General features: G+C 39.0%; 1 protein-coding gene across 1 annotated transcript; it reads right to left on the minus strand.

The window, feature by feature from the left end:
* Nucleotides 1-7369: 7369 nt before the first annotated feature.
* Nucleotides 7370-12460, minus strand: gata5 (GATA binding protein 5). Its single transcript, XM_087781505.1, has 6 exons — nucleotides 11947-12460; nucleotides 10089-10258; nucleotides 9217-9345; nucleotides 8789-8873; nucleotides 8546-8670; nucleotides 7370-7529 (listed from the first exon to the last, which is right to left on the minus strand). Exons 1-6 carry the CDS (start codon nucleotides 12458-12460, stop codon nucleotides 7410-7412), a joined length of 1143 nt encoding a protein of 380 aa, XP_087637631.1. The 3' UTR covers nucleotides 7370-7409.
* Between the last annotated feature and the right edge of the window lie 510 nt (nucleotides 12461-12970).

Consider the following 12970-nt stretch of genomic DNA (forward strand, 5'->3'; position numbering starts at 1 on the left):
AGGGCCATCAAGCAAATGGAGGGAGAAGTTTAAATCCATTAATAAAACCAAGCTAAATGTTACATTTATTATGTTACTTTTTAAATTGTTTACTCTCAGTAAGCAAGTTTATTTACAAATACTTTTATATTCACTTCCATGAATCATCCAAATAAATAATCATTAATTTCTTCATGATCTTTGACCTCATGAGGGCCACATAAATACAGTCAGCACTTTTCCAAGGTCTGGATTACAGCGTTAATTTAGGGCTAATTTAGCCTCAAAAAAAAAAAAAAGTATTGTATGAGGAATAGAAATATTGTTTTTAACACAAGACACTCTTCTTTCTTCTTGAGGCACACATATCCATTAATTTTCAACTCTACCAGTATTACTATTTTATTTATTTTTTATTAACTTATAATTATATTCACGACTCTACAATATCTAAATTACACACCCCAGATTTATTTTTGATATTTTTAATAGATAAAAAAAAAACCTGACGGTGGGTGATGATATCAAATATGGCCAGTGATCTACCACATGAAATGACATGGTGGACACATGTGGTTTATACCTGCTCAAATAGCAGATAAGTGCTTTAATTTGTGAGGTAGATGAATGTTTACAATGTACCCAAGAGCCCGTAGGTCATGTGATCGATGTCAGATCCTCCTCTAAAACAACCCAAGCTTATCAGAGGCTGTGTATTGAGCAATGGTGCTCATCAGGGATGTAACAGAGGAATGGAAACATGCCTGCGTCGAGGCTTGAAGGGAAATCAATCAAACCCCCGACGCCAGCCTGTGGCGCTAACTCAACATAATATCACTGTAAATTTAAAGAAGCAGACTGGACCAGGAAAGTAGGCGCCGCAGACTAAAAAAAATACTCTTGAAAACTTGATTTTTTTTCTCATTAACTTGCATCCACTTCTCTTTGACCTGTTTAAGTGTCTTCTTGATTGAGAACAGGTGAGACACAAATCATGGGCGTGGCCATTTGAACGCAGGCGTGACCACGTATGAAATTAGAATCTATTTTTTTTTAATATCGTCAGTGTGTGACCATGGCAGTACCCCTCCTTTTCCCTTCCTGTTTTCTTTTTTATCCTTCTCAAGGAAACAATCAAACTCACGGACGCGGAAGTCATCGTTCTCGGGTGTCTCCGAGTAATTCATCACTCGGCTGTTTTCCCTCTTATTTTAGCCCCCCTTCCACCTCCCCTTACGTTGAGTGTTTTCAAGCTAAAAGTGGAAGAATAAGTCTGCAAATAGACTCAGTCTGGGTATATCAGGAGGTGCTGTGTGACTCACGTCTTTGTCCAGTGAAAACAAATAGTGTTTCTTTCTTGGCACAAATATTCCAGCAGCCCAGTCATCAGACCGATGATGAAATTGTTTTCGGGGACGTGGACTCGCTGCTGCGAGCTCAGTGCAGAGTCGCCGTCTTGCAGGGCTGAGTGTTGTTGACTTTAGATAAAAGCATGAATGGAACTGAAGTGGGTTCACTGTGCCCCTTCAATAACCTCTTGTATTGGCTCCTCTTGGCTGACCTCACATTACATGCAACCCGCTTTTTTTTTTTCCCACCATGCATTTGTTACATTCAGTTGTCATTGTCTGTGACCCAGTGAACCCTTCTCGTTGTAGTAAGAGCCCAAGAAACTGCCACAGAAAGGGACCATGGTCCTTTCTATAAGCATGTTTTCATTCAACAGAAGACACAAATAAGTTTATCTAATAGACAAAAATAATCATTAGAGATAGAAAACTGTAACGAAATAGATCAAAGTAATGTAAGTAACATTATATAAAAATACAAGACACACACGTCTGACAGGACGCCCATTAATGAGCACATGACATACATGACATACCGCATTTTCCGCACTATAAGGCGCACTTATAGCCTTTAATTTTCTCAAAAAACAGTGGGCCTTGTAGTCCGGAGTGCCTTATATATGAAGATTACCTGGTGGGTGACTTGTTTACAAACACTTTCCAGACTCTGCGCCAACTGAGCCGACACGCCGTGGGTCCCTCGAACGATTGAGTTAATACTTTTACACTTTCATACTCTTTCACTTTGAGGGGAAAATGGGCAACACTCACTCTACAACATGACCTTTGTAGATGCTTCATGACAGAACCCGTGGAGATAAAAAGGTCAAAATGCTCCATGCAAACCTGAAAAAAACAGCCTAATATTTTTGTCATCTTGTGTTTGAGTATCCTCAAACAAGACATTTTTATTGCTATTATTTTTTTGTAGTAACCCATACATATTCAACCATGTGAGCTTTAACAGCCAATCATTACATATTTCAATTTACTTTTAGATTAGATTAAGTTGACATTTTTGTTCTTGTTTTCTGAATCTATCGTCTGTGTGGGATTACGTCATTGCGTCATCACAGGGTGGGATTTACGAAGCGCGTCACATCATGGCGGACACTGTGGAGTAAGATTACTGCCACCGTTTTGAGCGAGTGTGTACACGCGCACTCTAGCTGTCATATACATGCTCAACTTCTCTGTTGCGCACTCAATATTTGTCTGCTCACAACACCAGTCTAATGGCTGCTGCTTGAAGCCTTTTAAACATCATTTGAAGATTGTTACCATGGGAGTGAACTAAGTTGTCAGAACACTTGACTTTATCTGACTGTTTTGTTGACATTCCCTTTAGCACAGATTTATCTAGTGGATGCATAACGCAACCCCAGTCAAACGTTTGGCTGTATCTTTTATTCTATGCGCCTTATAATCTAGTGCGCCCTATTTATGAAAACAGTTCTAAAATAGGCCATTCGTTGAAGGTGCGCTTTATAATCCGGTGCACCTAATAGTGTGGAAAATGCGGTACATGATTAGTAAAATGGTCACACAACAAAAATAAGCAAACACACTACACACAAAAATAACGTGATTTAGGTATAAGTAAATATTGTGTTTGGTGAAATAAAAAAGTGTTATAGTTGAAAAAATAAATTTTAAAAACAAGATTAAATCATAATAAATAAGTAAAATAACAATCATTAAAATTCAAAATGTACAAGTTTTTTAACGTGAATAAATATTATTCCTTCAGGGTTGTGAGGATTATACCTGAACAGTTTAAAGTTCACGTAACAAGGAGGACAAAGTTGAAACCCAACTAGAACTTTGAACGTACAAACGCCATAGGAACGAGAACAGAAAGAGCTCCGTAAACAGAAACACCTCATTGTCAATCGATTGCACTTTTATAAGATCTGAAGAATCTTATTCTTCTCTATGTTTGTCTCCTTATAACTTGTAAATAAAAGAAAGTCTGTAAAAATACAAACCAAAAAATGAGTTGGTTTGCTGCATCAAAATGGGGTTGTATTTTATTTTGGCTATTGTGAGGAAACATGTGATCAGATAACAGTGGAAGGAAACAACACATCCCAAGAGATTTTGCCTGAGGAAACATGCACAGAGAAATTGAGAAATAGTAGTTCTAGGCGGACAGCAGGCGAGAGCGTTGATTTAAAGGCTTTTAAAAAAAAACATCAATATTCTGGAGCTCTATTACACACACACATTCAACTTCTACAAATCCTTAAACGAACGAGAGAACATCCTGTTTGTGAGAAGGTAGAAATTGAATGAAGCAGTCAGGAAGTTCATGGGGAAAAAAAGCAGGAGACAGAAAGGAGGTTATATTATAACTGGAACATTAAGAGTGGACTTTGTGGATGTTTGAAAAATATTTCTCATGCCCTGAGAAATCCATATTTTAGGTAAAAATGTAAATTTTCAGTAAATTTGGCCCTTCGTCTGATAATTAAACATTCATTCATTTTCATTACCGCTTATTCCCTTATGTTGGTCGTGGGCGGCCTATCCCAGATTCTATAGGCAAAAGGCGGGGGGACACCCTGGACAGGACGCTAGTCTGTTGCACACAAAGACAGACAACCATTCACACACACACTCATACCTATGAACCATTTCCAAGTTGCAAGTACCAAATGCAATAAGATATAAACAATTTCAAATTCGAACACTAGCCTATTTAATCGCACGATGACAATTGAAAATTCCATATTCCTTTTCTACTATTCCTAACTTTGTGGCGCAGTTGCCCACAGCAACAGATAAGACACAAACATCTATGTCAACAGTCATAAAGGGAGCTCATGTTGTTGCTGCAGCGGTGCCTGTATGTCGCCACGGCGGTTGTAAAGTTTTCGCCTTGTTGCTGACGGGGCCTGTATTTTACCCTCAACAGCGTGGTATTCTCTGACCCTGTCGCCATAAAGCGGAGTTGGAACTTGAACTTCAGTCCACAACGTGGTCTTAAGCAACCGACGGCAGGATGCGCCTCACTTCCCTATTAATACAAAGAATACACATGTACGGAGCGACTCAATGACACGTACGCTGATTTATTGCAAACACAAGCCAGCTTTTTTTGTTTGAGGAGCCTTATGGTGCATTGAACAACATTAGCTTTTCATATGTCACAATGAGCATTTAGTTCTATGAAGCAGATGTACCATGTATCGACTTAAAGTCTCGTCACCTATATGTTGTTTTCTGCAGTTCAGTTTGAGCAGAAACCATGCTGTTTTTCACTCAGGTGTCACTCTGAGGTTGATTCAATATAAATACTCGAGGTGAGGTGAAACCCTCAAGAAATATCAGTAAAATTCAAGGCCGATTTCAATGGCTTGGTTCAGTTCATTGTTAAAGTGCATCTAATGTGTTAATTTAAATGTCACTTATGTTTGTACTCAACTCTCTTTTGTTTGAAATATTTACACTAGAAAATGCACTTATGCTCTGTCCACTGAAAACGCTTTGTTTTTCTGAAGATGGAATCTTGTTGACCATAACCACACCCACTCTACTGTTATTGATCAAACATTGAGGGTTATCTACGTGTCCAAAATCCCCGAAGTTGCCACCTCCAAGGGACTCGTTGTACAGTGGTCCCTCACTATAACCTGGTTCACCTATGGCGGCCTCGCTGTTTCGCAGATTTTTTTTTTTGTGTAATTTTGCATGATTTTCTTTTACAGCGTACAGTATAATACAATATGTACACCTTTAACCGTCTGGATATTTTTTATCTACTGGGCCAGTTGGTCACCAGTTTCTCCACGTCAAAAAATTCCAGATGACATCGCATGGCACCGGGCTCTCCGTGGATTACAATCCCTGCATCGAGGAGCCGGCGTCGGCGCAGAGAATGTAAACAAAAGAGGGGATGATATCTTTTTTTTGCGAAGGTTTGAACTTTGAGAGTGCTCTAAATAAGAGAAAACTGTGAGAAAAGGTTAATGCCTGTCTGAGAAAAGTGTATAAAAGTTGGGGGTGGGGGTTTTACGGCCTTAAAACATGTATGATAATTGTAAAAAATAAAGGTGTTTACTTACTACGTCTATTGCGGGTCACTTGGGTGGAGGATTGACAATTTGAGAGATTTAAAATGGACATGCACAGTATTTACACAGCCTTCAAATAGTGACTCAAATCAGTATCAGGAATTTCCTCTTTCAGCTGGTAACATGATCCGTTAAAAATTTGGCAAATATAAAGTATTGGATACAGTTGGAATCAATGCCATTAAAAAATAAACTTAGAACAATCTGAGCAAACATGGTCATTTTCCACTGAACATCAGAGGATTTCTCACAGCACACACTCGGAGTCACTGCCTCAGATATGCTTGTTATATGTTTCAGTTTCAGGATCACCTTCTTCCATTCCCCGTACCCAAGCCTGATCTAGCCTTAGTCTGCTCTGAGCCGTTCACTTGGGATGTCCTAACAAGAAGCTTGAATTGGCCCCTCTAAACATCACACAAAAGGGTTTGTATATGTCCAAATAGTAAAAGATCCCGTGAAACCCTTGTAGGGGTAAATTAAGAGATAAACACGAGGGCTCGGCGAGCAGAAATAAACTGGTCACTGAATAGAAGGGTATTTCTCTAATGGAAAAACAAAAAGAAACCAAATACATTCACTATCCTTAATGTGTCACTCTGTCACCACAGGTACTCACCTGTCTGCTTTAACCTCATCAGCTAAATCAGTCAAGGGGCCTAATTCTTCTCGCAGTCCTAGTCAAGGGCCAACAAAATGTATATTTATAGGATGATTTTGATGTTATCTTTTCATTCTTTGAGGCCACATTTTAACTCAACAATCTCTGTCACTTATTTTGTATCTCAAACTCGGCATCTTTGTACGTCACCATATCAAGGTGAACATTAATCTACGTTCATTTTTGCCCCAGGGGATTGAGTTTGACAAATGTGCTAGAAAAAAAAGATATCAAGACACATTCAAACCAAAACTATCTGTACAATCTGTGATTTTTGTCGCTTTCACTTTGACTTGGGTATTTTATACTGTTAATATATATAATATATATATATATACTAAGTTTATATACAATTTCATTGACACTACATGGTCATGGAAGCGATGTTTAATTGGACCAGGCCTCCAATCGTTAGAAAGTGAACCAATGGCCACTAAAATATTTCATAGGGTAAGCCAGTTATGAATTTAATTTAATTTTCTGATTGCAAATGTGCGACGGTCATGTGAGCAGTTCCTGGAAATTTCCAGCCCTGGTGCAAAAGTAACTCTCCACTACTGCTTCAGGTGCGAATCTGGGCTTATCTAAACTTTTCCGTCCATCACAGAGTCCTGTTCAGTTTAAAGAGCTTATTAAAGATAGCAACACAAACAGGAAGGGTTTAAGGCATTTATAAAATACATCCCTCAATAATGAACAACATACAGACAATAAAAATGGATTATGTTTGAAATAAATCCACACGGTCTTAAAATTTTACACATTAACTCATCATTGCACTTTTATTATTACGAGCCGGGCCAGAGGAATGAAAAGATATGTTGGAAACAACAAGGGGGTTATTCTCGTTGCGGTTTCTGTCATAAAACAGAATTGCTTTGTGTGATTTCTTTGTGTGGACTCTGAGAACGCTCAGCACACACCGGCTATTGCTGAAGGCGACGCAAGGTGAACCACGACTGGCTGTTTTTTACTGTCCGTCATGACTTTTAACTGCCCTTATCTCAACATAAATAATGTGTCTATAAAAGTTAACCATTTACAAGTTGGTAATGAGTCTTGTTCAACAGCTATAAAAAAGGTATTTTCTCTCCGTTCTCTCTCCCTCATTACAGTGTTAACAGGTGATGATGTGGAAAACCGGTACAAACAGTAAACATTCAAATCTTCACCAATTTGAGCAACACTTGATTGTCTTTGCATTGATTTCTTTCCTAGAATAGGTAGTCGTTGTCTTCTCCACCACGTCGTCGTAGTCATGAGCACGCTCAGGGTGAACGATGTGCAGATCTTCTATTGTTCTATTGAGACTAAGAGTGGTGTTCTCCCAGTGATCGTCCTTGCTCAGGCTTGTGACAAAGCACACCAGGAGCTCTGTGTTGCCAGAGAGGTCGGGGTAAAGGAAAAGTCCTCGAATTTAATGTCCACATGTCCAGATCCGATGCTGTCTAACTGGGATCCCACCTGTGGAAACAATGTCCAGATTATCAAACAATAATTGATAAATATTTCATGTTTCACAAGAGCTTCCTATTGAAGCTGGTATAACATCAGAGAGTAGTATGAGGTCAAAACATACAGATCCTTCTCTCTGCTAAAGCTAATTATTGTCATATGCTTGATGTAAATACCACCTGGTTTGGATTAACAGGCATCTAAAGATCATCTTCTGTCTTGCTTTGACTAGATTTAGTAGTTGGTAGAAACACCAGTAAACTAGTCAGCCCATTTTCTACAATATGGGACGCCTCTGTTAAAACCGTAAATAAAATAAATATTATTATTAATATTTCAACTGTAGTTTGTTACGGTCAAAAGCCCCCGGTCCGTGAGGCATTTGTTAAAAAGGAATTAATAAATAAATAATTCATGATTCATAAACTCATGAAATAATTAATATAATTTCTATTCTATTGATTATTGAGGTCTTAAAGATGGTATTATACATTAGCCTGTGACTCTTGACACTTCAAGACGATTGTTTCAGCCAAGTTTACTCAAAAAATAAACCTGTAAACTAGTTGAAGAATGTTTGTACACGTGAATATAATGCCCACATGGAACTGCTCCACGTTGCAAAAACTGTTGGGGACCCCTGCCTTAAGGGAGGAGTAAGAAATACTTTTTTTTTCTGTGTTGAAAAAAGAAACGAAACAATATTTTGCTTCCATATATTACCAGAAAATATGAATTCGATTATTTTGACATTAGTTTGTCCTAAGTAGGTGAAATTCCAGCGTCATTTAATAAAGCTTTGTGCACCTATAGTTGTAAAGAAGCAATCATTTAAATCAATAATAAACTTTTCAATTTTTGTGTATGTATTTATTCTATTTTTATTTAATTGTCTCATTGCCGCACGTTTAAAGATCAACTTTTATATTTTTTTGTTCTCACGATTGGTTGATTGTTATTAGCCACAAAACGAAAGGGAGAACATTCTGTGATGTGAAACACAAAAAGCAAAAAAAGTTATTTACCTGAGCTGCCGGTGTCTGTCCTGTGAACTGTGAGGGACTGAGGATGGGTTCACTCTTGACTGTGGAGGCATGTTCTGAGGCAGAAAAGTGGGTGGGTGAGCTGGTACCAGGGGTCGTGGATCCTCCTGGAGAGACGCAAGAGATCACATATGAGCTCATACATTGAGAATTGGAGCAATAACTTCAGAGTGCATGGGGGCATACTGGCAACCAGTAGAATAGATTCTTAGAACTTAGCCATACCTGAGGAGGATTTGTTTTTCGGCATCTTGGGTTTACGTTTCCTGGTCTGAATGCTTTCTTTCTTCATGGCGAGTGGCCTTGGAACCTTTAGAGATGAGAGGCATACATTCATTTAGCATTTAGCATACACACCTTTTTTGGTGTTTATTTGAAAAACCCAAACACCCTAACCATCTCGTCAGTTACCACAACTACTCCAGTATTTAACCTGCCCCCCACTGAGCGGCTCTCCTCCCACTCTCACGCCCGACAACAATGTTTTCTCAAATAATGAGCTGTTCTGTGTCGAGGCCTGCTGAGAAGCTGATTTACACACAGGGCAGTGGAGAAGGAGGCTTATGACCTCCAAGTTGTCAAATAATGTTGCATTAAAACTCTTCTCGAGGAAATTCTTGGGTGGATTTCGGGAGTGTTTTGCGACAACGTACCCCATGCAGCTTCATGTAGAGACCGCAAGCGTTGCACACCGGCTCGCCGTCGGCGTTCCGCCTCCACAGAGTAGTGGTGCTAGTGTGGCAGTTGGTGCAGCACAGGCCAGCTCGACGAGACGTGTTCTGCTGCAGGGGAGAAGAAAACTGGGATTTAGACGATGAGTTTCTATCCTTGAACTGTACATGAGCAGACTTGAGGTAAAGAATCGCAGGATAACACAGAGAGTCACAAAGTTCTACAGGCTAAAAAAGTCCAAGGGCAAGGTCGTTTTGCCAATGAATAAAAACAAAAATAACTTTTTGTCGCTGGTTTCTGGGTAAATCACATATGCTGTGCATCTTAGAGATCGAGGTAGAAACCATGGGTTGAAAACTATTAAATATTTCCAACTGAACTCTAGAACATAACAAGGAATTTCCCACAAATTATTTTTAAATAGCACTTTTTTATATATATATATTTTTTTGATCTCCCTTTTAAAAATATGTTGTATAGATAAAGAACAGTAAATAAAAGAAAACGTACATTAGGATGTATTCATTTAAAGTGCAAGACCTCTTAAGCAAAGACCAGATCCAAACCAAAATAAAAAGGTCCCCCCTACATATACATACATACAATAACTTGAGTTTAAGAGATCAGTTAGAGACTTAGATCGACTTCATAAATTCCTCTGGAGATCTCATTTGGGAAATTAGTTAATTTAGTTTTTATATTTTGGTCAGATTGCGACAGAAAATCCAAGACCAGGACAACGACTGTAAAGTCTAGGGGTGTCACACTCAAAAAAAGTGGGGGGAAGAACAAAGGAAGGGTGTCTACTCTCAAGTTATGGGAGGGCTGTGTGAGACGTCTTCTTCTTTCTTACCAAGCGCTTCTGTGGTTTGATAAGAGGCCTGTTGATGCCGTTCATCTTGTGGTACAGACCACAGGCGTTGCACAGATAGTGTCCTGTACCGTCCCGGCGCCACAGGGGGGTGGAGATGGAGCCACAGTTGACACACTCTCTGCCCTCCGCCGGCCCGTCCTCCATCAGGTCTGCAGAACACATTCTTGGTGTTACACATACATCACACTGACACCTCTGTGTCTCTCACTCTTTTTTTTTTTGGTTTAGAGATGCTAAAAGAATCTGCCATTGATCTACAAAGTATTGTCATTTTTCTATTAAGCTACAGTATTTATCCATTTTGCTTTTAGTATATCAATCACTTAAAACTCTAATGATATTTCCACATGTTGTTGCACAAATTATTTAATAAACATTTGAACTCCAAAATAGACCCCAAACTATTCACTTGTATTATTTCCTTTGGTTTGTGGGAAGCATGGACATCGGGGTGATAGAGGATAAGAGAAGTTTGTATTCAAAATATTTAAGAAACTGTTATTATTACAGGAGAATGATGATGGACCGATGGTCTATTCCTCAGCAAGTCGGGATCAGGGAGGGGAGGAGGTTTTCTTTTATCAGCGTCACAGATCCAGGGGTCTCTCAACGTCTCTCCATTCATCACAACTCTGACACTGGACGTACTCCTGGCATTTATTACCCCTCCGTAAAGGCATCACCTGAATAAATGCTCTTCTATATCGTGATAAACTTAATGTTTTTTAAAAAAAAGTTTTCTTCATGCGCATCGTGGTAAACGGAATTATTTTTTTGACATTCAGCCATCAAGCTAATGCTAACGCTAACTGGGAAGGGCATGAATTATTGCTTCAATTGATGTGCAACAATCTGTGGTTACATCTAATGTGACCTTTGAACTAACTGTTCTCACAAACAACTACACATAGAAGAAGAAAGTGATCACAAACTTCTATGGTATTGTAGTCAATAACATCACAGAAATGTTTGCATATTTAAAAAGCTTTTATTTTGTTATTTATTTCGATTAAATTGGTGGGTAAAAATTCTATTGTCATAACTTAACCTAATATTTTTTGTGTATAAGTGTAATTTGAAGTGTAATTTTTTAAACAACAATAAAAGGAGCAATAAAACAAATATATATATACATACACATCACCATTTTGTTTAACATAAACTACATATTGTTTTAAGACAAAGTTAAACCTTCAAAGCTGCAATTAAGTCGTACATTTTCTTGCACAATAAAAAACAGATCAATCGAATAAAGTTATTTACTTTAACTTTTTTTAATTTCTTAAAAATCTTCACGGCTCTCCTGTGAAAGTGTGTGAAGGGGGTAACCGCCCTTTGTGTATTGAGCTGTGTCATCAAAAAGACAACTGAAGCTCAGAGGGATTAAATTAACATGCTAATTGATTGTTTTTGGTGAGCACTCTCTTGTGAAGAATGTGGATTGTCCTGCAGCAAATGACCAGGATTGTTTTGAAGGGGGGACTTTGATCCGATCAGGACGTAAGTGTTAATGGTTCAGGCCTTATGATGATATAAAAACGGATTATTAACTGGCCATGTTTGTTATTATATAAATAAATTGTTTTATTTAAAGATTAGTCAATTTATTATCATTTAATCTCACACATATTTGTTTCTGAATAAATGGTATTGATGAGATATAAGGAGAATTAATAAGGTACATTTAACTGTGTTTTTCTTCACGTTAAAAAAAAAGAATTGATGTGAATACTTTTATGAATATGTTTGTAAAGTTAATTAAATATTAAACAATGATTTAATTGATCCTTTGTGAACATTTCAATATGCAGTTTTCATTTTTGAATTCATGTCTTACCTAGACTGGACCTTCGTGCACATAGACCCCCCTGTCTTCCCTGGAGGCTGATGACCCCACTCTCGAAGGGTCCGGGGGTCCAGGAGGACGTCGCCATCTCCGGGCTCACGTAAGCATACGGGCTGGAATAAGACCCGCCGACCTGCCGCACCAGGGCGCTCCCGAACTGATCCGCCCGAGGCCCGTTGCCGAGGACCAGCGGACTCTGGTAGTTGTCCCGGCCGGTGCCGGCGCCGCCCGGCGGGCTGTGGGCGTAGGAGAAGCCGTGGTGGGGGCTGCCGGCGCCGAACGTGGAGGTGTCCGCGCCGCTCTGGGTCCACCCGTGGGGGCCGCCTAGGCCGTGGTGGGTCTGGTGGGGGGACTCGCAGGTCTGCAGGTAGGGGAGGCTGGACAACATCCCCGGGACTCTGGTCGTGGGCACGTAGACCGGGGAGCTCGCGGAGCTGTGGATGTAGTTCCCGGGGTCGTGGGTGTACGGGGACTGGTTGGCGGACAAGGTCAAGCTTTGGTACATGTTTTTTTTTTGGTAAAAACACAAACGACTGAAATCCCGACAGAGAAGGATCCAGGTGTGATCTGATGCTCCTGGTCTACAGAGTGACCATGAAGGATCTGCCGAAGATTAAATAAAGTCAAGTCAGTTTCAGGATCCAAAGACATGCTAAACAGACATTGTTATTCAAACTCATTTGCTGGATTACTAAAAGAAACGGAATAATTCAATCAATTACACCAATTAATCAATATCGAACATAAGCGCATCAATTCTTTCACTCAGTCTTTTTATTCAATTTAGCGGGTTTAGAAATTACCATGAAAAGTAAAAATAAAATCAACGATTCAAATAACAAACATTTAATTGTTGTTTTACCACATTAAATTGAATGTGTTTAAGACATACAATAGTATGCATATTATTTATTTTAATAATAACGCAAGTCATTTAAATTAAGCATAAAACAATATTATAACAATATAACAATATTAATACATGTAATTCATTTAGGAAAATTGGAAAAATAAA

The sequence above is a fragment of the Callionymus lyra genome, chromosome 19 (genome assembly GCF_982586985.1).
Source record: "Callionymus lyra chromosome 19, fCalLyr1.hap1.1, whole genome shotgun sequence".
Classification (NCBI taxonomy): Eukaryota; Metazoa; Chordata; class Actinopteri; order Syngnathiformes; family Callionymidae; genus Callionymus; species Callionymus lyra.

Coding starts and splice junctions, on each gene's coding strand:
- gata5 (XM_087781505.1), bottom strand. CDS start 12,460: ATGTACCAAAGCTTGACCTTGTCCGCCAACCAGTCCCCGTACACCCAC. Junction 8,874..9,216: donor TCTACATGAAGCTGCATGGG/GTACGTTGTCGC, acceptor TCATCTCTAAAG/GTTCCAAGGCCACTCGCCAT. Junction 8,671..8,788: donor GAAAAACAAATCCTCCTCAG/GTATGGCTAAGT, acceptor GCGTCTCTCCAG/GAGGATCCACGACCCCTGGT.